The 27,685-nt window shown below is 48.4% G+C and overlaps 1 protein-coding gene across 1 annotated transcript in view; it reads left to right on the top strand.

Moving 5' to 3' along the window:
* Window positions 1-27,685, top strand: part of prr36a (proline rich 36a) — a 46,592-nt gene that overhangs the window by 15,840 nt on the left and 3,067 nt on the right. Inside the window, exons 2-6 of the mRNA XM_014131394.3 lie at window positions 6,094-6,858; window positions 7,174-7,264; window positions 21,117-21,265; window positions 21,435-23,930; window positions 26,639-27,580. Coding sequence (XP_013986869.3) covers window positions 6,192-6,858; window positions 7,174-7,264; window positions 21,117-21,265; window positions 21,435-23,930; window positions 26,639-27,579 — 4,344 coding nt within the window. The 5' untranslated portion in view covers window positions 6,094-6,191 and the 3' untranslated portion in view covers window position 27,580. The remainder of the gene's footprint in view (window positions 1-6,093; window positions 6,859-7,173; window positions 7,265-21,116; window positions 21,266-21,434; window positions 23,931-26,638; window positions 27,581-27,685) is intronic.

The following is a 27,685-nucleotide window of genomic DNA, read 5'->3' as shown; positions in this document are numbered from 1 at the left end:
CAGTCGGTATCTGGTGTCACCACCATTTGCCTCATGCAGTGCGACACCTCTCCTTCGCATAGTTGATCAGGCTGTTGATTGTGGCCTGTGGAATGTTGTCCCACTCCCTTTCAATGGCTGTGCCAAGTTGCTGGATATCGGCGGGAACTGGAACACACTGTTGATCCAAAGCATCCCAAACAAAACTCTGGTAACACCTGTGGTGGACATTGCTGCATTCAACATGCCAATTGCACACTCCCTAAAAACTGGAGACATCTGTGGCGTTGTGTAACACAACTGCACATTTTCGGGGCTTTTTATCACCCCCCCAGCACAAGGTGCACCTGTGTAATGATCATGCTGTTTAATCAGCTTCTTTATATGCCACACCTGTCAGGTGGATGGATTATCTTGGCAAAGGAGAAATGCACACTAACAGGGATGTAAACAAATTTGTGGCCAAAATATTTGAGAAATAAGCTTCTTGTGCATATCAAATGTCTGGGTTCTTTTATTTCAGCTCATTAAACATGGGACCAACTCTTCAGTGTATATATTCGTACACACCCTTCCTGTGACAGCTGTTTTATAGGCTGCTACCCTGAGGAGCCTGACGGGCTGAGCTGGAATGTGGACGGGGTGGCTCGGCTCACCGACAGACGCCCTGGGCCGCGCTCTCCCCAGGCATTCCAGCACGTGCACACGACACTGGGCCTCAACCTCAAACCTTTAGGGCAGATTTATCATTGAAACACCCCTCATATTTCCCCTCCGCACTCTCCCCGTTCACCTCCCTCTGTGAGCTAGCAGAGAGAAGAATCTATTTTTCACCTGTGGTTAAGACTGTTATGACACTAAGCTGACATTAGTAACACCCCCAACCTCCATCCCAACCCCTGCCCTTTTTCTCTTTCGTTCTCCCTGTAGTCCAACTGCATTTCCAACCCACTCTCAACACAGCTAAACCCCCTCTGTTTGTATTAAAGGAGTATTATAAGTGACCCATTTTGCTGCGCGGCTAAAACATGGCTGGCACTGTAGGATGATTGCAGACAGCTGTAATTAAACTGCATGGAAAAAAGAGAGGGGGCGAGAGAGGGGGGGGGGGGGGGGGATGAGTTAGAAGATGCAACGCAGCAAAGATGAGACAGAGACAGGGGCAGTGAGTTTCTTCCGTCTAGACAGCCCACCCCAACAGGCTTACGATGGCAGCGTTTAACCACACACCCAGAGAATAACAGACAACTTGCAGAGTTTGTTTTCCTGGACACTAGTTATTATCCAGTCGCTGTTGTCAGACTGCAGCCCGGGAGCAATTTCCAACCGGCTTGTGAATTTGCATACTTCCAACACATGGTAATTGTTGCCAGGGGCATTGAGCTAATTGTGATATTAGCTGCAGCGCTAGCTGGAAAGTAAGCATGCTGTGTCCTGAATATGGTATTAGACCTTTTTTCTTTACTGGTATTTGTTATGCAAATGAATGGAGGGGAGCACAATGGCTCATTATTTCATAAATGCATGACGCCTTTTCATATCTATCAACCGTGTAATTTATTCTATCGTTTTTTTGGTGGGCGTTCCCCTTTTAATCATTCCAATTTGCAAATCTATGCTAAGACTTGGCCAGGGATATGGAAAGCAGCTCTGAAATTCCCAGAGAATTTGGCATGAGGACATTTAGGTGATGAGTGGTTTTAAGAAGGATGCCGTGCAATAGTTTGAAATAGGACAAACTACAGCTAGCTTCTCTGAAGCAGAGGAGTCTCTAACAGCCTCACTAATCGCCTTGCTACAGTTCAACAAAGCCCTTGATATGCATGTGTAGGGTTTTAGTGACGCCATAATGCCACCTACCACTACCCAGAGGTCGGCTCAGTTCATGGTAAGGAATGCGATACAGGCTCCACTTTGGTAAGCCCCTGGTATTAGTGGTTAAGTCAGCAGCCACTGGCATTTGCTGGACCAGCGATGGGCACAAATAAAGCCAGGCCAGTGCCCATTCTGCCTAAGGCCAAAACATCCCCCTTTTATCCTGCTGCTGTCCACCGAACGCGGGTACAGCGACGGCGCGTTAAACCCGACTCCTGCCCAGGCCCCCTGCGCTGCCCGCTGGATTGACTTAGCCGGCAGTCGTCCCTCTCTGACGTCCCTCATCCCGCTATCTCCCTAACGCATCGTTACAGCGCGACGTTGGTGTCAGAGCCCATCCAAATGCGGTAGCCGCATTGTTTGAAACACTGAGTATTGAGTTGTGATATTGTGAAGAGATGACAAATTAGTAAATTAAGTTTAGCCATGTTTTCTCCCCAAATTAGATTGATGATAATGCTCAATGTACTAGGTCATTGTGAAACTCTACTGGCCTCTAACTCATGGGCAATAATCCAAACTTGATTCAGCAAAGTCATTGATAACAAATTCTGTTTCACAAAAACCTCTTGGGTCATCAAGAGTTTAAGTATGCTATTATTTATATATATATATATATATCTTTGAATAATGTAGAGATCTGTAATAACAGCTAGCAGCTCTGGTGTAGCCCTGCTCAGTTGACTGAAGGCTGGAAACTTGGCCCCTCTCCTCATGGTGCCTTTATCCTCCCTGGCCTCTCTCTTGCTCTGTGCTGGAGATATGTAACAGAAGAGGAGAAAAGGGAGGTGGCGGCGAACAGCCTTTCTGCCTGCAGTTAGAGCCAGAAGGACGAGGAGGGGAAAAGAAACCATGGAAAATGGCACTGAAGGCTTTTTGTTTGTCCTCTCTGGTTGAAATAAGGGTCAGACCATTGGTTTGGAGGAAGAGAGATTGAGGGAATTTGAGAGGGGTGCATGTGTTTTGGGGGAGGGGTTTTGGTATTAGTTATATTGGCTGTCCGCTATCAAACTGGCCCAGCGAGTTCCACAGGATCCCCGCAAGTGATCTGTTTGTTAATTTGCCTTTTTAGTCCGGTCATTGACTGGATTTAAAGGCTGTTAGGCCTCGTGTCACTCAAACAGGCCAAGGCCAAACGGTATTGAAGGAAAGAAATTCCTCTGTAAACATAAAAATGTGTGAATAAGTAGCAAACTGAGGTTTGTGTGGAGAGTTGGGGACAAGGTGTTCCACTCTATGGTATGTGTCAACGTTAATACAGTTGAAGTCGGAAGTTTACATACACCTTAGCCAAATACATTTAAACTCAGTTTTTCACAATTCCTGACATTTAATCCTAGTAAAAAGTCCCTGTTTTAGATCAGTTTATTTTAAGAATGTGAAATGTCAGAATAATAGTCATTTTTATTTCAGCTTGTATTTCTTTCATCACATTCCCAGTGGGTCAGAAGTTTACATACACACTCAATTGGTATTTGGTAGCATTGCCTTAAACAATTTAAACTTGGGTCAAACGTTTCGGGTAGCCTTCCACAAGCTTCCCACAATAAATTGGGTGAATTTTTGTCCCATTCCTCCTGACAGAGCTGGTGTAACTGAGTCAGGTTTGTAGGCTTCCTTGCTCGCACACGCTTTTTCAGTTCTGCCCACAAATGTTCTATAGGACTGAGGTCAGGGCTTTGTGATGGCCACTCCAATACCTTGACTTGTTGTCCTTAAGCCATTTTGCCACAACTTTGGAAGTATGCTTGGGGTCATTGTCCATTTGGAAGACCCATTTGCGACCAAGCTTTAACTTCCTGACTGACGTCTTGAGATGTTGCTTCAATATATCCACATTTTCCTTCCTCATATTGCCACCTATTTTGTGAAGTGCACCAGTCTCTCCTGCAGCAAAGCACCCCCACAACATGAAGCTGCCGCCCGTGCTTCACGGTTGGGATTGTGGTGTTTGACTTGCGAGCATCCCCCTTTTTCCTCCAAACATAACGATGGTCATTATGACCAAACAGTTCTATTTTTGTTTTCAGACGAGGACATTTCTCCAAAAAGTATGATCTTTGTCCCCATGTGCAGTTGCAGACTGTAGTCTGGCTTATTTATGGCAGTTTTGGAGCAGTAGCTTCTTCCTTGCTGAGCGGCCTTTCAGGTTATGTCGATATAGGACTTGATTTACTGTGGATATAGATACTTTTGTACCTGTTTCCTCCAGCATCTTCACAAGGTCCTTTGCTGTTGTTCTGGGATTGATTTGCACTTTTCGCACCGAAGTACGTTCATCTCTAGGAGACAGAACGCGTTTCCTTCCTGAGCGGTATGACGGCTTCGTGGTCCCATGGTGTTTATACTTGCGTACTATTGTTTGTACAAATGAACGTGGTACCTTCAGGCGTTTGGAAATTTCTCCCAAGGATGAACCAGACTTGTGGATGTCTACAATTATTTATTTTACTTTTTTATTTTATTTTTTCCCTGAGGTCTTGGCTGATTTCTTTTGAAATGGGGAAACTATGATGTCAAGCAAAGACGCTGAGTTTGAAGGAAGGCCTTGAAATCCACAGGTACACCTCCAATTGTCTCAAATGATGTCAATTAGCCTATCAGAAGCTTCTAAAGCCATGACATTTTCTGGTATTTTCCAAGCTGTTTAAAGGCACAGTCAACTTAGTGTATGTAAACTTCTGACCCACTGGAATTGTGATACAGTGAATTGTAAGTGAAATAATCTCTGTAAACAATTGTTGTAAAAATGATTTGTCATGCACGAAGTAGATGTCCTAACCGACTTGCCAAAACTATAGTTTAACAAGAAATTTGTGTAGTGGCTGAAAAACGAGTTTTAATGACTCCAACCTAAGTGTATGTAAACTTCCAACTTCAACTGTAAGTAACTGAATAGTGTTGCTGATTGGCCTCTGTAGGTTTTTCCATCTGCTCCACTGAAGTTTGTCAAAAACTATTAATGATGACCTCAGTCAGATGGCTTCTGAGTAAGTATCTCTGCTCTCCCAGTCCCTTCCTCGTCCATTCCTCTCTCCCTTTCCCCCTCTTGCTCTCCCTTTTCTTCCGTTGCTCCCTTAAATTACTGTCTTTGTTATGCTCTCCCTCTTTACTTCTTGCTCTCCTTCCTTTTCCATCTCTTGCACTCCCCCCTCACTCTTGCTCTCTCCTGCGTGTGCTCCACTCTCTCGCGCTCTCTCCCTCTCTTGCCAAGCCTGTTTGTTGATCTTCAAACACAGATTTCTGCCCAGACCATCTGTTGACTGAACAGATCTTATAGCGTATCGAGGGGGTAGAGTAGTGGAAAGAGGAACAAGGGGCTAAGGAAAAAAAGGAGTGAGGGGAAGGGGGGGGGATACTGAAGAAAAATGAACTATTGTTTTTGGTAGAGGGGCAGTTGGACGGGGGGAGCTGGAGAAGTGGGTGGGAGGGCTTGTAATAGAAAGGGGTGGTGGAAAGTAGAGTAAATGAGAAAAAGCAGCAGTGGGGAGAGGAGGCCACGTTGGCTTGGGAAAGGCAGCCTGCCAGGGTTCGAAGGGCTCCAACAAGGCTAATGAGCCCCAGACCCCCCCCCCCCCCCCCCCCCCCCCAAATGTCCATCCACGCTCTACATTTGTCTCGCACAGTATTGTACATTGAGGCCTCTCAGAACCAGCGTTTGACTTTTCTTAGTAATCGCTGGCTGTCATCGTGGTCAGTATCTGGGCAGCAGAATCACAAACAAATGGGACATGTGGTCCTGGTTTTCCTGTCTCCGTCTGTCGATTGCAAGGCCTTGCGGTCTCTCTCCCTCACTCTCCATATATGCTGGAGGACATTTTGTTTTCTCTTATTGCATGTCTAACTTTTAATAGTACTCTGACAATACCAGTTTTAATCATGGATTGTAAATGTCTCGGTTCTCAGTCGCTGTGATCCTCACATTGTATTGCTATCAGACAGTGTGAGTGACTGTGCAATTTTAGAAACGAATCTTCATGTTGGCTTCCCAGGCTCCTCTCCTGTTTTTCCAGTAGTTTCAAATTCCTCAGCGAGACCATGTGCCTCATGGTATTTCCGTTGGTACTAATGTTTTTAAAATGCTACTCGTCTTCGACTGCATGGTTTCATGTGTGGCTATTCTGATAATATACTTGAGTTCTGCTACCAGTATTTGTAGTTCTATGATAAACATGTTTATTTTTTTTCTCACACCAATTTCAATGTCAACATTTAGGAATCTCTCTTCTCTCCATTCAGATCTGTGAGGTTGTTGACAGGACGTTGGTTCCACTCCGGTTTCAGTGTGTTTGAGCTGCTGGATCCGGTGAGTGAGACCGTTGCCGGGCCTACAAGGGATGAAACCGGATGGGGTTGCCATGGAGCCCACAGAAGCTGTAGGAGCCGAGCCCTCGGCACAGGGGATGGCCACCGACGAGATGCCCGCCCAGCCAGCCCCTTCAACTTCCCCGTCCCCTCCATCACAGCCCGAAGACACCCAAAACACCACAGCGCAGCCTGAAAACCCCACAGCACCCCCTGTGTCCAAGGAGGTCAATGGGGCCAATGGCAAGGCGGCAGCTGATCCCAAACCCAAGGCTAAGACCACGGGCTTGGCTAAACCGCGGCCAGGCACAGCTGGCACCAAGGCCACAACTGGTCCGGCATCAGGACCCAGCACTTCTCGTCCGGGCACGGCCCCAAGCCACATGACCAATGGATTAAAGTCCTCAGCCAGTGACCTGGCCAAGAAAGCAGCTTTGGACAAAAAGAAGACCACCACCACAGCTGGAGCACCGGCGTCGGCTGCAGCCACAAAGAGGTCCGTGGGGCCGGCTGCCGCTTCCACTGTCAGGACCCAAACTAAGGTGGCTGACAGGAAGGCTGTCGGAGTCCCCAGGTCCACCTCTGCTACCAGGCCAACCAACGCTACATGGACTGCGGCGATGGGTCCTGGCACTCCAACGAGGAGACCTCCTGCTGCTGGTCCCATTAATGGGGCCGGGGCCAGACCCAAAACCACAGGTGAGGACTATATACACACACACACACACACAAACATACTGCTGAGTATTTAGTCCTGTTAATCATGCTTTGGTTAGACACAGCTTTTTGTTTTCCTTTGTCCCGTGTTGAGTCTTTAGTTACTGTCCTATGTATTTTAGAGCTGACACAAACCCACCTGTGCTTGGCTGCAGACACATTTGCTCTCAACTCCTACTACACCAATCCTTCATCCCAATACTCTGTCCTCACTCCCACCCCTCATCTTCATGCCACCTTTTTCCTCCCCCATCTCCCTCTTCATGCACTTTCTCATTCGCTCTCCCTCTCCTCTAGCTTCCAGACTTGCAGCCTCAGCTGCCCCCAAGCCTTCCAGCACTTCAGCCACAGCCAAACCCGATAGGACGACGGTTTCCAAGGCAACCAGGTAAGGCAGCCTATCCCGTGACTGCACCACCACCGGGAATGCAAAGTGATTTACGGGCCAGTGACATTTGTGGCTGGCAGATGCGCATTTGAATGAACTCGGGGAGGGGGGGGGGGGGGGGGGAGAAACCTAGGCACTGTTTATAGTTTTAAAAAACCTCTCCCCTCACATACACAACACATAATGCAATCACTGAAGATCTGAGGAGCCGCTTCACACAAAAGGCATCACTCGACAAATCAGATCAGTAAACGACTTGTTTTGTGAGGAGCTGAAATTGAGTATCGACGTAAAGTGGCCATTGTGGGTCCTGCCGGTCTGTTATTGGATTAGGTTTCCCACTGTCTCAAATGGCATTCCATATTATATATTGCGCTGCTCTTGACCAGAGCATTATGGGTCCTGGTCAAAAGTAGTACGGTGCCATTTGGGAAGCAGCCCTAGTCTACTGAGTCACACTAACAGAAATAAATCTGAGACAGAAGAGAACTATCTCGCACTGCCCCAGTCAGCACCACAGTGTTACTGAATAACATGGGTTATCGCCCCCAGGGCAGGGGTTATTCACTGGGGCTCTGGTCGCTCTCTCGCTGGGATGTTCCAGCAACTCTACAGGTGTGTCTCAGTAATGGTCTAAAGTGGCTACCATATCCCTTGATGGAGACAAGGTTGTTTTAGACCAGGTATTCCCAAACTGGGGTACGCGCAATGCCGGCGGTGGTACGCCAAATAAAAATGTGATTCACATTTAAGTGTGTGTGTGTGTATGTGTGTGTGTGTGTGTGTATATACACTGCTCAAAAAAATAAAGGGAACACTTAAACAACACAATGTAACTCCAAGTCAATCACACTTCTGTGAAATCAAACTGTCCACTTAGGAAGCAACACTGATTGACAATAAATTTCACATGTTGTTGTGCAAATGGAATAGACAACAGGTGGAAATTATAGGCAATTAGCAAGACACCCCCAATAAAGGAGTGGTTCTGCAGGTGGGGACCACAGACCTCTTCTCAGTTCCCATGCTTCCTGGCTGATGTTTTGGTCACTTTTGAATGCTGGCGGTGCTTTCACTCTAGTGGTAGCATGAGACGGAGTCTACAACCCACACAAGTGGCTCAGGTAGTGCAGCTCATCCAGGATGGCACATCAATGCGAGCTGTGGCAAGAAGGTTTGCTGTGTCTGTCAGCGTAGTGTCCAGAGCATGGAGGTGCTACCAGGAGACAGGCCAGTACATCAGGAGACGTGGAGGAGGCCATAGGAGGGCAACAACCCAGCAGCAGGACCGCTACCTCTGCCTTTGTGCAAGGAGGAGCAGGAGAAGCACTGCCAGAGCCCTGCAAAATTACCTCCAGCAGGCCACAAATGTGCATGTGTCTGCTCAAACGGTCAGAAACAGACTCCATGAGGGTGGTATGAGGGCCCGACGTCCACAGGTGGGGGTTGTGCTTACAGCCCAACACCGTGCAGGACGTTTGGCATTTGCCAGAGAACATCAAGATTGGCAAATTCACCACTGGCGCCCTGTGCTCTTCACAGATGAAAGCAGGTTCACACTGAGCACGTGACAGACGTGACAGAGTCTGGAGACGCCGTGGAGAACGTTCTGCTGCCTGCAACATCCTCCAGCATGACCGGTTTGGCGTTGGGTCAGTCATGGTGTGGGGTGGCATTTCTTTGGGGGGCCGCACAGCCCTCCATGTGCTCGCCAGAGGTAGCCTGACTGCCATTAGGTACCGAGATGAGATCCTCAGACCCCTTGTGAGACCATATGCTGGTGCGGTTGGCCCTGGGTTCCTCTTAATGCAAGACAATGCTAGACCTCATGTGGCTGGAGTGTGTCAGCAGTTCCTGCAAGAGGAAGGCATTGATGCTATGGACTGGCCCGCCCGTTACCCAGACCTGAATCCAATTGAGCACATCTGGGACATCATGTCTCGCTCCATACACCAACGCCACGTTGCACCACAGACTGTCCAGGAGTTGGCGGATGCTTTAGTCCAGGTCTGGGAGGAGATCCCTCAGGAGACCGTCCGCCACCTCATCAGGAGCATGCCCAGGCGTTGTAGGGAGGTCATACAGGCACATGGAGGCCACACACACTACTGAGCCTCATTTTGACTTGTTTTAAGGACATTACATCAAAGTTGGATCAGCCTGTAGTGTGGTTTTCCACTTTAATTTTGAGTGTGACTCCAAATCCAGACCTCTATGGGTTGATACATTGGATTTCCATTGATTATTTTTGTGTGATTTTGTTGTCAGCACATTCAACTATGTAAAGAAAAAAGTATTTAGTAAGATTATTTCTTTCATTCAGATCTAGGATGTGTTTAAGTGTTCCCTTTATTTTTTTGAGCAGTATATATTACATACACGTGTGTGTGGTGTGTATATGTGTGTTCAGTGAAATAACAACACAATGTCAAATAATTAACATCCAATCACATGAACTGTTACTCTCTCGAGGGAAACATTTAGAAACGAAACATGACAATTTGAAAAATAAGCCACAGGTTTTTGGAGCGAGAATAAAGACGGCTTTCGAGTAGTTAAGACATGTATTAAAGCAACAGATACCATTAATAAGAAAGGGCTGGAAGAGTCTTATATGGTGACCTACTGAGTGGCTAGGACTGGCAAGCCCCATACTATTGTGGAGGACTTAATTCTTCCTGCTGCCGCAGATGTCTGGGACAATGCTGGGGGGCAAGGCCAAAAAAACAATACAGACAATGTCTTCATCAAACACTGTTTCACAACGCATCAGTGACATGGCAGGAGATGTTTTGAAACAATTACTGCTTAGCATACAAACCAGTAAATTATATGCGTTACAGTTGGATGAGTCAACAGACCGGCGGGCCTGGCACAGCTCCTGGTATGTCTGTTACGTTTATGTGGGGTCAATTAAGGAAGACATTGGAAACCAGGACGTGAGGATATTTGTAAAGTACTGGACAGCTTTGTGACATCAAATGGACTTCGGTGGTCAAGATGTGTTAGTATCTGTACTGATGGTGCAAAAGCCATGACAGGGAGACAGTGGAGTGGTAATGCGCGTGCAAGAAGTTGCTCCCGACGCCACTTGGGTACACTGCAGCATCCACCGAGGGGCTCTTGCTGCCAAGAGAATGCCTGACAGCTTGAAAGACTTTTTGGACACTGCAGTGAAAATGGTTAACTTTGTTAAAGCAAGGCCCCTGAACTCTCATGTATCTTCTGCATTATGCAATGATATGGGCAGCGGCCCTGTAACGCTTTTACAACATACAGAAGTACGCTGGTTATAAAGGGGCAAAGTATTGACACGTTTTTTGAACTGCGAGACGAGCTTAAAGTTTTCTTTACTGACTGTAATTTTCAGTTGTCTGAGCTTGCATGATAAGTTTCTCACTCGACTGGCCTATCTGGGTGATGTTTTTTTCTCGCCTGAATGCTGACGGATTACAGGGACTCCAACTATATTCAATGTGCGTGACAAAATTGAGGCTATGATTAAGAAGTTGGAGCTCTTTTCTGCATTAACAAGGACAACACACAGGTCTTTTTTTTTTTTTTGCATGCATGCAAACGAACTCACACTTACGGACAATGTCAAATGTGATAAAGCGAAGCACCTGAGTGAGCTGGGTGAGCAATTACGCAGGTACTTTCCCTAAACGGACGACACAAACTGGATTCGATATCACTTTCAAACCCTGCCTCCAGTCCACTTACTGATATCTGAACAAGAGCCTCATTGAAATTGCAATGAGGGGTTCTGTGAAAATGTAACTTAATCAAAAGCTACTGCCAGATTTCTGGATAGGACTGCGCTGTTAAGACACTGATGCCCTTTTCAACCACATACCTATGTGAGAGTGGATTCCCGGCCCTCACTAGCATGAAAGCTATATACAGGCACAGACTGTGTGGAAAACGATTTAAGACCACTCTCCCAATATAACCCAACATTGCAAAGTTGTGTGCATCCTTTCAAGCACACCCTTCTCTATAACCTGTGGTGAGTTATTCACAATATTTGATGAACAAATAAGGTTTTAAATGTAAGATGGCTAAATAAGGAGCAAAATTGATTGTTATTATATTAATATTTGTGCCCTAGTCCTATAAGAGCTCTGTCACTTCCCACGAGCCGGGTTGTGACAACTCACAGATTTTTATGTTTTGTGTGTGGCAGGCTTAAAATAATGGCAAAAACAAACATTTTAGTGCGCTGACCCTGGTGCTAGAGGGGGTATGCAGCTGGAGGTTGAATGTTTGAAGGGGTACGGGACTATAAAAAGTTTGGGATCCACTGTTTTAGACTATTGGGATACAGTATGGCTCCACACCTAATCTCTCGTGGACAGACTACATTAACATTAATGGGATCGTAGATCTGTCGTGAGATAATGACTAGCGTTAGTTCTAGTGCTTGGGACAAATCAAGATTTCGCTGGTGTTTGCATCTTTTTTGATTTTCGGGAGTGGACATTTGGCCCGTAGACTTGCCTGATAACTTGCAAAGAGGGAGGGTGGAGCTCTTTGTCTGAACGAAGACCGAAACCCGTCTTCTCTTTGCGTATGGACCCAGAACTTAATCGAGCATCTGACCAATTACGGAAGACTTTGGTACTGGGTTAATCGCGATTACTCCACACTCAGGTCTCCACAGGACATACTGTTCAGCTCTTAGCTTCAATTTGATTTATCTTCTCCCACTTCCCCCCCTAATACTCTGCTTTTATTATGAGGTGAAATGTTGAACCGACTCAAACCAGTTTAATCTGTTCTTCCTGAAACTGGGAACACACACCACCCCTTCTTTAGTTAGACTAAAGACAAGTACGAGTTGTTTCTTTCAGCTGGTGTTTTGACAGGTCTGTGTTGGACTTTAAACTGGCACTACTTAAACTTGTGGAGTAGAGATCTAGTTTTGCCTCGGTTGGCACTTACTCTCAGCCTATCTTATTAATGCATGTGTCCTTATCCTTTGAATTATTCAGATGTGGGATGGTTTCAGCTGCAGGATTGTGGTTACAAGACTTTCCCCTGAGGGAATGACGCTTGTTTTGGAACATTATGACGTCAGGCTTCTTTCCTGTGGGAGGACTTGTGGGGTGTGATTTTGTTGGATTTGTTATAACGACATGGAGAAGCAGCATGTCACTGTGTGTGAATATACAGTGTGTGTTTGACAATTAGGAGCTGTGTGTGAGAGATCATGCTGCTTGTGTTTGACGACAGGAGAAGCAGGTTGTGTGTGTGTGTGTGTGACAGCCAGCCAGACTGTCTCTCCATCCATGCTGGGCCCTGTTCCTGCCTCCCTGGGTGAGTCAGGGCTAGTGAACAGGCCTCTCCCAGCCTTAGCTGTGACTGCTGCTGCCCTTCCATGAGTCTATGAGCAGGGCAGGTGGCACGGGGCTCATATGTAAAATGAATAAATGTAGCATAACATTTACTGTTCCGTTTCACCACCTGCAAAAAAAACGTCTGACGGCCCATGATGCAAAGTGAGATGAATGGCCATAGTTACACATTTGCAGAGAAATGGGGTTTCCTTAAACTATTCATCTTAATTGCCCCTAGGGGGTGAAATAATCAATTGTACTGGATAAGAAGCACATATCAATATATTAGAGACAAATGGGTCGTAACAAAACTGAGATTGGATGGGAGCCTCGGGAACAAGGGGATTGGGTAGTGTGGCAACTGCCAAGGTGAGTTATGATATTGGATTAAAGGGTTGTCGACTACGTTAGCAGATGCGCTGGTAGCTTGAGGCGTCGCAGAGGTGTTTTAACACCTGGCCTCGCATGCCATGCTTCTGGCACACACACTGATGGGTTGTGTTTAGTAAGGCAAAAACATTTTGAAACTGAAAGGGGAATGTTCTACTAGAACTTGTCCAGAAACAAACGCTGATTTTCTTTCTGTTCCAAAATGTTTTGCTACTGTGTTCCCTACTGAACATACCCCAGGTGAATGAGTCCACCAATCTCCTAATGCAGTGGTTCACAAACTTTTTTTATAGTCCCGTAGCCCTTCAACCTCCAGCTGCGTACTCCTTCTAGCACCAGGGTCAGCGCGCACTCCAATGTTGTTTTTTGCTATCATTGTAAGCCTGCCACACACTATACGATACATTTATTAAACCATAAGAATGCGTGTGAGTTTTTGTCACGCAGATAGGCCAGTCGCGTGAGAAACTCGTCATCGTGCTTTAAGCTCGTCTCTCAGTTCAAAAAACGTGTCAATACTTTGCCCCTTGATAACCAGCGCACTTCTGTATGTTGTAAAAGCATTACATGGTCGCTGCCCATATCATTGCATAATGCAGAAGATGCACAAGAGTTCAGGGGCCTTGTTTTAACAAAGTTAACCATTTTTCACTGTAGTGTCCAAAACGTCTTTCAAGCTGTCAGGCATTCCTTTGGCAGCAAGAGCCTCTCGGTGGATGCTGCAGTCTACCCAAGTGGCGGCGGGAGCAACTGCTTGCACGCTCGTTACCACTCCACTGTCTCCCTGTCATGGCTTTTGTGCCATCAGTACAGATACTAACACATCTTGACCACCGAAGTCCATTTGATGTCACAAAGCTGTTCAGTACTTTACAAATATCCTCTCCTGTTGTGCTGGTTTGCAGATGAGGATGTCTTCCTTAATTGACCCCCCCCCCCCCCCCCCCAAACGTAACAGACATATACCAGGAGCTGTGCCAGGCCCGCCATGTCTGACTCATCCAGTTTTAACGGATGGAATTCACTGGCTTGTATGTAAAGCAGTAGTTGTTTCAAAACATTCCCTGCCATGTCACTGATGCGTTGTGAAACAGTGTTTGATGAAGACATTGTCTGTATAGTTTTTTTTGGGCCTTGCCCCCCAGCATTGTCCCAGACATCTGCGGCAGCAGGAAGAATTAAGTCCTTCACAGTAGTATGGGGCTTGCCAGTCCTAGCCACTCGGTAGCTCACCATATAAGACTCTTCCAGCCCTTTCTTATTAATGGTATCTGTTGCTTTTATACATGTCTTACTACTCAAAAGTCGTCTTAATTCTCGCTCAAACTCCTGTGGTTTATTTTTCAAATTGGCATGTTTTGTTTCTAAATGTCTGCTCAAGAGTGACGGTTTCATCTAGTTGTGAGATAGTACTTTTGCACATATAACACACTGTGGCTGAGGAAAGGCACTACTCCCAATATAAGTGAACCCAAAATCTATTTATTTCTCATCATATTTGCACTTCTTCGATGGTCCAACGTCCCTGTCTGTTCGGTGCTTTCCCGGGTAAGGGGGCGTTAGCTCTTTGGCTGCATCAGTCACAACTGTCAGTGTCCATGCTAGCTTGGCTAACAACAAATGTAGAATTACTGATGCTAGCATTGGATGTGCTCGTGGAAGCAGAACAACTTGTCGTCGAAAGGTGCAGGTGTAGTACTGCTGGGTGTGGTAGGAGCAGTACTACCAGTAGACCTGGTATGTGTCTTTATGGACGCGGGCCTTACTTTTTAAACTATTTATAAATTTTCGAGCAAACGGAATGAGCAGCAGCTACGTTTGGACACATAAGGACCGTTAGTGGATTTCTGCGAAAGTGTAACGGTTAATGTGATTGGATGTTAATTATTTGACTAGGCTAGCTGTATTTGACGTTGTTGTTATTTCGCTGAACACTAGATGGTTTCCTTTTATTTTTGGCAGTGAAACTAGTCTTTTTTTGTTTTTTATATATTTAAAACCAAAATAATAATTTTTAAATGCGAATCATCATACCCCAGTTTGGGAATACCTGCCCTAATGCATCTCTCGTCAGAAGTGATGGAGATTGAGCCCCCCACAACCAGTCACTAGCCTGTCTGACAGACAGCTGGATGGCTTGATTATCTGGCTGGCCACGGAGGGGGATTTTAATTCCCTGTATCTGTATTCTCTCCTTTTCTCTCTATCTGGAGACGGTTCCCTTGTCCTGTTTAAGCAGTTTGTCCGCCCAACCCCCATCTTTCCTCTTGTCCTCCTTTACTCCTCCCTTCTGTTTATGTACAGTACCAGGAATTTAGCCAGCACACTCTCGACCCTCCCGCTGCTCCCCTCCCTCCCCCGTGAGGGCATCTGTCATTTTGGTGGGCCTTAAGACTCCCTCTGAGAATGGGAGGAATCTAGGGTGTTGTATAAGATGTCGTGTGTGTTGAGAGCCATCCAAATGGGAATTTCTGTCAAGATGGTCACTGTAATGAAATGGCAGTTACACCTCATGTGATCGATTAGATGACAATCTATGCAGGTCAGGTACCTTTTTCACTTGCAGTCTGACTCAAACATACATTATAACAGAGTTGTTGATTAACTAAAAGGAGACAATTGACTGTCACTCTAGCTCTTGTCCAATGCAGTAACACTATGTTCCTGTCCCAGCTTCTCTCTCCCCCTTTGGGGATGAAAACATGCAGTTTCGGACCCCAGCCTTGGCAGGGAATAGTTATTGTTTAGCGCAGATGCCTTCCTACACATTATGATAGTATAGTAACCAAGGCCTCAGTAAATGGGTTGTCCCTGGATCAGTTGCTAACCCAACAGATGTTACAGCCTATTGCATTATTGATGTCATCACATCGTGTATAAATTATTTTTAATTGCCATTGAATTCCTTGTCGACATCTTGAAGACACCTGTCGGTTGTTGTATCCTCAAACCGGCTGTGAATCTATTCCACCACTAAGGCATATCAACCAAGTATTGGCTTTGAATCCCTTGTTGACACTAACCAATCCCTTGTAGCCACAACAAATATACCAAAGCCGCTGAACTGCAGTGTTACCCAAGCAATTAATACTGTATGTACTCCACTGAGCTTTGACTCGCATCCCTCGACTGTACGCGCAGATCAGGCAGTTCTGAGTCTCTGAAGACGAGATGGAGGGTTAACGCTGTACGCGGAGATGACTGGCCTCGTCTCCCCTCCCTTCCGTCTCTCCCTCCTTCCTTTCAGAAATCTCTCGCTCTCCATTCCCCCACCTTAATTTAGTGCCCCTGTCGTTTCACGTTCCCTACGTGGAACTCACCCAGATAGGAAGGCAATCTGCTTCCATGTGCTTTTAGTTATCTGTCCATTCTCTCCCTCTTTCTTCCATGTTGTTCATTCTGTCGCTCGCTCATTTCATCACTGCGTCCCTCAGTTTGTAATTTTCTTCCTTTCCTCCCTCGTTTAATGCCGTCTCGTCTAACGTGGCTCACCGCTCCTGTCTTCAACTCATTTCCCCGTGTCATCTGAAGGTACTGCATGTCTGCTTTCTTGCTTCGCTGCTCTTGACCATACAATCAAGGTCCAGCTCCCTCTGTCCCATCGACTCACCCTATTACGGTATAATTATGGCGCAACCTGAAGGCCTTTGAGTCTCCGCAGCCTTTTTTTCTTTGTCCTGCTAACAAATGGAAACAAATGGCCATTGTTGGGCTGAGTCGCTGTGGGAGAGGCGTTTGTGTGGCCAGGCATGTAAGACCGGACCACTTCCGGCCCATCGTACGACCGTAAGTTTGTCATTATGAATTAATCTATGTTGTCAGCTGTGTCCAAACCATGGCGAACCAATCAAAAGAACAGCAGAACAGCATGATGGATATTGGTGTAATTGACTGAATCGCAACAATGCCATGAAACGCTCAGTTCCTCTGTTTCCTATCCCTTTTTGTTTTAGACGCAGTGTACGTATGAATCTGTTCTATAGAAAGGATATGCAAAGCGTCGATTTTGCACAAATACAGCGCTGCCTTTGTTTCATTACACCTGGTTCTTAAGCAACTATTTTGAATGTAGGATTACTGTAGCGCTTTGTAGCATGGGCTACACCTCATCGCACAAGCCTGTCAATGTGAAAGCCTCACACCAGTATCACACACGTGTATCCAAGCATAGCTCTGTAGATGTTACCATTCCCTGCTCCGCTGTTGCAGAGCCTAAGGATAATCGGTCAAGTGTGCTCATGAATGCAAGGGCACTAGGGCATACAAACACGCACACTTGACATTCAGTCCACTCGGCAGTATGCAGGGGGATGGGCACTGCCTTGCTCAGGAAAAGGTTGCGTCTGGATCCTGTGGCTTCTCCACAGCTGTCTGGCACCTGTTTTTTAAAGTGAACGAATGGCAGATCTAGGATCAGCTTACCCTCTCCAAATCTATAACCTCAGCCAGGAGAGGGGTAATTTAGAAACTGACCTCGAATCTGTTAGGGGCTGATTTAAGTGTATGGCTATACAGTCACCTGCCACAACAAGACCACTTGGCTCTTCAGGTCAGGAGGTCAAACAGTAGACTAGAGGGATAAAGGAAGAGGAGGGCAAGAGATTAAGTATTGCCCAGGGTCATGTCCATTACATGTTCACAATGGAAAAGGTTTTGCAACAAAAGGAAAATGTGTTTATTAGACAAGTCTCCTCTTTGTCCTTGGAATAGTACTACCCTCAACCCTCTGAGTGCGACCCTCACCCACATCCTGTTCATTTTCCACAATCACGCTTTCCCACTCCATTCCCTGCATCCTTTCCTCTTCCCCCACTGGGCTGGGATTAGGAAATTACTAAGCGATGCGTTACAGGCAGACAGTGAATGGGCTTCTGTTTCCTCTTGAAATTACTTTTGTGGTGCAGGACGGCCCTTGACTCTTCTAGCTTACTGTATGGGGAGCACTGAGCAGGTGAATACAGTAAATACATATGAAGTGGGTGAAATGGTATGTAAACATTTATTAAAGTGACCAGTGTTCAATGACTATGTACATGGGGCAGCAGTCTCTAAGGTGTAGGGTTCAGTACCTGGTGGTTGCCAGCCAGTAACAGTGATTCAAGTTCAGGGCAGGGTACTGGATGGAGAACAGATGGAAGCTGTTATTAGTTTATTTTTATTTTTTTAAACTAGGCTAAACAAATTATTATTGCTTTGAGGTGCCTGTACTGTCTCCGCCTTCTAGATGGTAGTGGGGTGAACAGGCTGTGGCTTGGGTGGCTGAGGTCCTTAATGTGATCTTGGCCTTGATGTGACACCAGGTGCTGTAGGTGTCCTGGAGGGCAGGCAGTGTGACCCCGGTGACGCGTTGGGCGGATTGCACCACCCTCTGGAGAGCCCTGCAGTTGCGGACGGTGCAGTTGCCGTACCAGGCAACGATACAGCCCAACAGGATGCTCTCAATGGTGCATCAGTAGATATTCGTGAGGGTCTTAGGGGCCAAGCCAAATTTCTGTTGGGCCTTCTTCAGCATTGTCTGTGTGGATGGACCATTTCAGGTTGTCAGTGATGTACACACAGAGGAACTTTAAGCTTTTCACCCTCCACTGCGGCCCCTTCGTTTTGTTGAGGGAGAGGTTATTTTCCTGGCACCGCTCCGCCAGGCCCCTAATCTCACTGTAGACTGTCTCATCGTTGTTGGGAATCAGGCTTACCACTGTTGTCGTCTGCAAACTTGATGATTTGAGTATGAGACGTGTGTGTGTGTGTGGCCACGCAGTCATGGGTGAACAAGGGAGTACAGGAGGGGGCTGAGCACACACTCTTGTGGGGCCCCCGTTTTGTGGATCAGGGTAGTGGAGGTGGTGTTTCCTACCTTCACCACCTGGGGTCGACCTGTCAAGAAGTCCAGGACCCAGTTGCACAGGGCTTGGTTCAGACCCAGGGCCCCAAACTTAGTGATGAGCTTAAAGGGCACTATGGTGTTGAAGACTGAGCTGTAGTCAATAAACAGCATTCTTACATAGATGTTCCTCTAGTCCAGATGGGATAGGGCAGTGTGACGATGATTGCTTTATCCATGGATCTGTTGGGGCGGTATGCAAGTTATAGTGGGTGTGGAGTAAGATGGAAGTGATATGATCCTTGATTAGTCAAAGCACTTCATGATGACAGACGGGAGCGCTACGAGGCGATAGTCATTTAGTTCAGTTACCTTGGGTACAGGAACAATGGTGGCCATCTTGAAGCATGTGGGGACAGCAGACTGGGATAGAGAGCGATTTGAATATGTCCGTAAACACACCAGCCAGCTGGTCTGCACATGCTCTGAGGACGCAGCTAGAGATACCGTCTGGGCTGGCAGCTTTGCGAGAGTTAACGCGCTTAAATGTCTTGCTCATGTCGACCACGGAGAAGGAGAGCCTGCAGTCCTTGGTAGTGGGCCTTGTCGGTGGTACTGTGTTCCCCTCAAAGCGGACGAAGAAGGTGTTTTAGCTTGTCCGGGAGCAAGACGTCGGGTGTCTGCGACGTGACTGGTTTTCCTTTTGTAGTCCGTGATTGTCTGTAGACCCTGCCACACATGTTTCGTGTCTGAGCTGTTGAATTGCGACACCACTTTGTCTCTATACTGACGTTTTGCCTGTTTGATTGCCTTGCCGCAGGAATAACTACACTTTATATTCTGCCATATTCCAAGTCACCTTGCCATGGTTAAATGCAGTGGTTTGCGCTTTCAGTTTTGCGTGAATGCTGCCATCTATCCACGGTTTCTGGTTAGAGTAGGTTTTAATAGTCACAGTGGGTACAACATCTCCTATACACTTCCTGATTAACTCAGTCACTGTATCAGTATATTTGTCTATTATTCTCGGAAGCTACCCGGAACATATCCCAGTCCGCGTGATCAAAGCAATCTTGAAGCATGGGTTCCGATTGGTCAGACCAGCGTTGAATAGTCCTTAGCACCGGTACTTCCTGTTTGAGTTTCTGCCTATAGGATGGGAGGAGCAAAATGGAGTCGTGGTCAGGTTTTGCCGAAAGGAGCGCGGGGGAGGGCCTTGTAGGCATCCTGGATGTTGGAGTAACTATGGTCGAGTTTTAGCAGCACAAGTACTACAGTCGATATATTCATAGAACTTCGGCAGACTTTTCCTAAAATTTGCTTTAATATCCCAGCTACAATAAATGCAGCCTCAGGATGTGTGGTTTCCAGTTTGCATAACGTCCATTGAAGTTCTTTGAGGGCTGTCGTGGTATCGGCTTGAGGGGGGGGATATACACAGCCGTGACTCAACCGAAGAAAATTCTCTTGGGAGATAATACGGTCGGCATTTGATTGAGGTATTCTAGGTCGCGTGAACTGTAATCACAATTACACCATGAGTCATTAATCATACCACATACTTCCCCGACCTTCTTCCTGGAGAGAGATGTATTCCTGTCTGCGCGATGAACTGAGAACCCAAATGGCTGGACCGACTGTCAAGTGTCTGTCAAATTTAAGGAAGTATCTGTGTTAATTGTGCAAACATCAGTGTAGTAGGACATTGCTAGGACATTCATACATGCAGTGTAGAGTCGGTCCAGCCAGTTGGGTTCTCAGTTCGAGAGCCATGTTTGTATGTTAGTCCCTGATGTCTCTCTGGAAAGAAACCCTTGCCCTGAGCTCGTCAACTTTGTTATCCAGAGACTGAACATTAGCTAGTAATACACTCGGAAGAGGTGGGTGGTGTGCGCGCCTCCTAAGTCGGACTAGAAGACGGCTCCGAGTACTTCTCCTCCGCCGATGTTTTGAGTCAGCCTAGCCCCATTTTAATTAAAACATTTATTTGACCTTCATTTAACAAGGCAAGTCAGTTAAGAACAAATTCTTATTTACAATGATGGCCTACCCTGACCAAACCCTAACCTGGGCGACGCTGGGCCAATTGTGCGTTGATCTATGGTACTCCCAATTACGGCCGGTTGTGATACAGCCTGGAATCGAACCAGGGTCTGTAGTGACCCCTATAGCACTGAGATGCAGTGCCTTAGACCGCTGTGCCACTCGGGAGCCCATCATTGCGCCCTCTTGGTCAGGTTATTGTAGACATGAATGTGTTCTCCATAACCTACCTGGTTAAATAAATAGTGTTCTTCCCCAGGCCTGCCACTGGCCTGTTGATGGGCACATCCAAGCCAGCCGCTGCCGGCTCCAGCAGACCTGCAGCTTCCAGAGTCGGCGCCACAGCCCCCTCTACTGGCAGGACTACCACAGTGCAGGCACCCAAACCTCCAGGCCCTGCCAAGAAAGGTGCACATGCCTTACAAATTGTTTTGTACCATGAATGTAACCCACTTGATTCTATTTGGATTGGTCTTGAGCATCACCTGTATCTCAAAATCAACTTGAGAAGGTACCATTTTATATTTTTAGTTGAGAAGAGATATGCATGTTTTAAATTATTTCTGCTCTGTTACAGATGTCAGCAGACCAGCAACCACTGCCGCAGCCAGAAAGCCGGCAACATCCGCCACTACCAAAACAACCAAACCTGACCCCCCTAAAGCGACTGCAGCCTCCAGACCCGAGCCCGCCTCCAAAAGGCCCCATCCCACTAAGGCGACAGACACCAAGCCAGCCCGCCCTAAATCACAGGACCCCAAGCCCCTGCCCACACGTAAAGCCCCTCCCACCACACGGCCCCCTGCCACCCGACAGCCCCAGGGCAAGACCCCCCCTGCCTCCCCCAGCAACAAGCCCGTGGGCAGCACCATCTCCCAGTCGGTCAAGCAAGCCTCCAAACCAACCCAGTCTGTCCTGCCCTTCACTGCCAGACCTGGAACTCCCAAGTCTGCAGCTGCAGCAGCGGCTGCTGTGGCAACAGTCGCCGTGACAGCCGCAGCAGAGCCAGAAGTGGCAGCTTCAGAAGTCCCAGCACCAGTGTCTGTGTTTTCACCAGCAGTGGCCCTGGAGCCCAGAGAAGAGGTTTCAGCCCCAACTCCTCAGGATACTACTTCTCCATCTCCACCACAGAGCCCACTCAGGCTGGCTCCCGCTCCACCACAGGGCTCACTAGTCACTGTTGCCAAGGATGAGACGTCTGAACGACCAGAGACCGTCCCAGCAGCCCCGACACAGCCAGCACCAGACCAGACCTTACCCCAGGACATCCCCACAGCAGTTGCTAGGGCTACACCCAGCCCTCCGGATTCCTCAGAGAAAGCCCAGCTCAACATGGATGAAGAAGAGGATGAGGAGAGGGAGGGCAGCCAGCAGGTGTCTGTGTCAGAAATGAGCGGCACCCAGCCCACAGAAGAGTCCAGGCCTGGCTCAGCCGGCCCTGCGGGCTCGGGGTGGCGTGCAGGCGGTGCCCTGCTATCGGAGCTGGACTCTGAGGAGGTGAGCTGCAGCCAGCAGGGGGTGTCGGAGCTGAGCGCCCCGGGCGTCCTGGAGGGCACAGAGAGCATGGATGACCTAGGAGACGCCAGTCTGAAGGGTGCCATCGACATGGAGGGCATGTCTGCCTCGGCCGGCTCGCCTGACTTTGAGAAGGTGCCCGACATCCCGACCAATGATTTTGATGACTACGATGAAGACGGAGACCGGGTGTGCGACATGGAGGTGGGTTCGGAACGGGCGGATGACCCGAGAAGAGTGAGGCATGACGAGGATGAGGATGATGAAGATGTGGAGATGGCCAGTGAGGGGGTGACAGAGAGCGGGCTGGAGAGCTACGGGAATGCAGACGAGGATGACTTTGCGGAGGATGAGAGACTGGACAACCTGAACCAAGCCCCGCCTGCCCCGCTGCTGCCCTCTGCCCTGGCTGCCCAGTGGGACCAACCCAACCCCAGCTCCTTTTGTGACCCTTGGGCCCAGCCGCACCCCCTGCAGACCCCTACCAGCCCCTCTTCAGACCCCTGGCATGCTGATATGAAGACACCCACCCGGTGCTCCGCTCAGCCCTGGCTGCAGCTGGCTGCCACACCATTTGTTCCAGCCCTGCACGAGCCCTCACACCAGCCTGCCCCTTCATCTCCACTTGAAAAAGAGACCCTAGCCCCGTTGCAGTCCCTGTCCCTCATAGCTGCCTCCGGATGCGGCATGTCACACTCCAGCACCCTAAGCGCTACGGAGCTGGCTGTCCACAGCAGCAGCGAGACCAGCACCACAGAGGAGCTCTGTGACTACAACAGCAGCTCCGGGGTGGAGTCCCGCTCTGAGGGGGGGAAGCTCCACACCCTGCCTGCCGCCCTGTTCCCCGTGCTCTCCCTTCAGCCTGAATTGGAGGACCAGGACCTGGGAATCCACTTGGAGAGAGAGGACGGAGAGGGGGAGGAGGCAGAGACCCTGCCAGCCAACGAGGTCCCAGGGGACCCCGCCACAGCACCTACGTCCAACCCCTCGTCCTCCACCACAGAGGATGAGGCCAGCGACACGGAGGGCGAGGCCCAGCTGGATGAGCCTGGCCAGGGCATCCACAATGCCACCTTTGACAGCAAGCCCGGCGCCCAGCGCTGCCTGTCTGCCCTGGAGGAAGGGGAGGAGACCAGCGGTGTAGAAGAGGGTGGAGACACCCCCCAGTCTGCCAACTCGGTGGCATCCTATGCCTACGACATGACGGCGTCCAACTCCAATACCCACTCCACGGCTGAGAGCTGCGCCAAGAGCCCCGGCATCTTCTCTCTGGAGGAGCTGCCTGAGGAGGCCAAGGACCCGTCGCTCATCCAGGAGCTGACCCTGCCGCCGCCCCAGCAACAGGCTGCCTCGGCAGACTCTATTCTAGTCTCCAACCCAGAGGAGCAGCAGTACATGTTGTGTGGGACACTTGAGGCAGAGCTGGGGGACACGGGGGATCTGAAACCCCTGGACCCCGGGCTGTTCGCGGCCCCCCAGCAGCCCGGGGAGGGCCCCCGTGTCACCCAACCGCCCTACTACTCCACTGTCTGTGAAAACACTGAGAACTCTCTCACAGGTAACGTATAGCCCCCCCCCCCCCCCCCCCCCCCCCCCCACTTCCCTACATACCCAGTAACGCAGCTTTACCCCCCCCACACCTTTCACCCACCCCTCCCCAGAACCCTCTTTGCTGTGTTAGTCGTCATCATTGTTTGTCCCCAACCTCTCCAACTGGGGTGGATGTGATCAAAATGTAAAAATAGGGAAGAAGTAAAGACTTTAAATACAGCAGTGCCACTTCCCTCGTATGATATTACCTTATGAGTATATGGCTTAACTCCTGTATGTGCAATAGCTACTACTATTACTATTAGATTTGTGTTTTTCTTTACTTTTTAATTAACATATCCGAAACATGAACTGGCATGGTTTGATTTGGATTGACTGGGCTGTTGTGAAGCAGCTCTTAAGAAGAAAAAAAACCAAGAAACATAACAAAAGAAAATGTGGAATGACATGTTAAACTTTGTATTTATCCCACCCTTTTTACTGAACAAGAAAATGCTGGTGAATGTTGATTGTATTTTCTTGCTGTTTTCCATCTTTAAGAAACAGACATCTGTCATCCTCCCCCGAGCACTCCCCCTTTCCTCCTGCACTTTATTAAGGTTAGACTGCCCCCCCCTTCTTACGTTTGTCCTTTTGGAGTATTTACCATTACCAAGCTTTAAATAAAGATTAGATATTTAACACGACTCCTCTCTCCCGGACAGTTTTATTCAAGTGGGGATTGGATGGCACATTTTGTACTTCAGAGATATTAAGTCAAGGTTGTGTCAACCTTATGTGGGAGATATTCTATACCTGTGGGGTATATGGATTCAAAACCAATAATGGTCTCCCAGCAAGGAAGCATTCATACCTACATCCTCACGTGCACTACTCCCACCATCCAGAATAGGGCTCAACAGAGACATTATGGAGGATGTCAACCCCCCCCCCCCCCCCCCCCCCCCCAGTAAGACCTGGTGGAGTGACCCTTCCTTGGTCCGCTGGATTCCTCCTCCTCCACCAGACGAACTGAGAAACAACATCAAGAAGGTTCCCCATCATCCAAACAGTAGAGGATACCCACCAGTGTTTATCTTCCAGTAATGTGTGTTGCCTTTTCGTTTCCGTTCTGCCTGGCCTCTGCATTGTTTGAGATATCTGTTATATCTACAAGTGCATGTCCACCGCACACCATTTAACCGCACTGTTTAACTACTTTACCCTTGGGACGCCTTGTTTGCATGTCACTGACTGACACTCATTGGGTTTGGTTTGAGGGCTTGGTCCGAAATGGCACCCTATTCCCTAAATAATGCACGGGCCCTGGTCAAAAGTAGTGTACTATATAGGCAATATGGTGGCATTTCAGATGCAGTCCAGTTCACATGTGGTGCTGCTGTCTATGTATTGATGCATGGTTGAAAGGTCTTGTCTTGCATGTTTCACTTACTCACCAGCTCCCCACAGGGACTGAAGGAAATGGTTGGTTGCTCACAAGCTTTTCTCTATCTTTTTATTTCACAAGACTATCGTTGGTAGTTACTGCATATACAGGAAGCCGCTTTTATTGCACAACTTTTGCACCAAAAAAATACTATCAGCATATTTTGTTTGAGAAGTCATATTTTGAAAAGGTTAACGAAATGGATTGCTATATTTTGCTCTCTGCTTTAACCTCCCCCAGCCAATGCCCCGCCCCTCTCACCATCTCCCTGCTGTCACCATTTCTGTCACCATTTCTCCTGTGCCCCTTGCACTTCACCCCTGTCCCCACCTCTTTTTACACGCTTTGCTTTTCAGGCTGTCAATGTTGCACATCTTGCCGATGATATCATGTGAGTGAGGCGGTAGTTCCTGGGTTCAGTAGTCAAATATTGACACACTTTGGCTATCCTAAACCATTAGGCCCAGCTACAATTGTCAATTTGGTGTTCAAACAGCCCCTATGCCAGAAATGTATGAAAATCTACAGGTAAATGCCAAAATAATGGAAACACTTGAGTAAATGAGGGTTGCAAAGTATATTAAAGCAGGTGCTTCCACACAGGTGTGGTTCCTGAGTTAATTAAACAATTAACATCCCATCATGCTTAGGCCATGTTTAAATATGCTGGGTTGTCCATTTATTTTGGCTACCATGGCTACCATGGCTATGCCCCCATAGGAGGGCACTGCCCCCCCCCCCCCCCACAGGACACGAGTGGTCACTGAATGGTTTGATGAGCATGAAAATGTCAACGCCATGGCAGTCTGTCACCAGATCTCAACCCAGTTGAACACTTATGGGAGATTCTGGAGCGGCACCTGAGATTTTCCACCGCCATCAACAAAACACCAAAAATTGTATTTCTCGTTGAAGAATGGTGTCGCATGCCAAGTTGCATTGAAGCTGTTCTGGCTCAACACCCTATTAAGACATTGGTGTTTCCTTTATTTTGGCAGTTACCTGTACAATATAATAGTTGTAAGTTGCCTGTGATGATGCACAATAAATCACTTTTCAAGCCACAAACACAAATTACAATCTCTCGAGCTACATTTTTACTGGGTGTAGAATACCAGGACACTACATCACTCAGTCTTAAACTCCTCCCACTAACGTCTCCTTGGTAGACTACAATACCCAGAGTCTCGGTTCTCTGCTCTGACCTGCACTGCTCCCACTCACTTGTCCGTCTTTCTCTCTTTCTAACACACGCTTCCCACCGGGTGATCTCCACTTCTTCCTCGCAGGGCTCAACGCGCTCCCCCAGCCACACTACCGCCGTGACCACCACCCCAACCCCCACTGTGACCTCTTGACCCCACCCAGGCTGACCTGTGCTGACCTGCCCCCCCGGAGCCCTTGCCTGCAGGCCAGCCCCCAGCTCCGCAGACTGGAACGGCACCAGCAACAACTACTAGAGCTGCAGCAACGCAGAGAACAGCAGGGAAAACCCAAAGAAGAAAACGATGAAGAGGCGAGGAAGAAGAGCGAGCAGGAGAAGGAAATTAAGAAAAAGGAGGCGCCGCAGGAGGAGGAGACGCTGAGGAGGGAGGAGGTGGAGCAGAGACAGCAGATCATGCAGTGGCAGCAGGAGCTGGAGGAGCAGGCACAGCAGATGTCACCGCAACAACAGCCCAAAAAAGTTCAGGCAACAGTGCTGCTTTCGCCTTCCTCTGGTCTCCATACCATTTATGAAGCCCTGGAGAGTGATGAAGAGGGGAAGGAAATTGAGGTTAATGTCCAGCTCAAACAACGTGAAGAAGCCCTGCTGGAGAAAGAGGATGACAGTAACAGCGACCGTCGAGAGGTATTGGACGAAGCCGATAGCAACTCCACTTCCACTCTCAGTCCCTCTCCAGACTCCCCCGAGCAGGAAGAGTCCCGGGATGTCTCCCCAGAATGTCCCCCTCCCCTGGACCTGGACTGGGGGAAGAAAGTTGACATTGTCCAGCAGCTGATCAACCAGACCCTGCTGCTGACGGGCGACGGCTGCTCCTCCCTGCTCTTGCTGCCCGGGGGCAGAGGAGGCACCTTGAGCCCCCTGGAGGCCAGCCTGTGGCCCAACCTGCTGCCCCCCCTCACCCCTCCCTCAGCCACGGTCACGTCGGTCAGCAGCTTCTCCCCGGAGGCCCCCGGCCAGTCCCCCCAGGGCGAGTGGACAGTGGTGGAGCTTGAGACCCACCACTGAGGTGTGTGTGTGTGTGTGTGTACACACAGTGAAGACTCACCACTAATGGTCGCACACAATGTTATTCAAGGTCTGTCAGTCACATCACTGCTGTACACAACACCAC

This window comes from Salmo salar, chromosome 12 (assembly GCF_965601325.2).
Source record: "Salmo salar chromosome 12, fSalSal1, whole genome shotgun sequence".
NCBI classification, from domain to species: domain Eukaryota; kingdom Metazoa; phylum Chordata; class Actinopteri; order Salmoniformes; family Salmonidae; genus Salmo; species Salmo salar.
The sequence above is the reverse complement of the archived record's forward strand: the minus strand, read 5'-3'. Positions and strand labels throughout refer to the sequence as shown.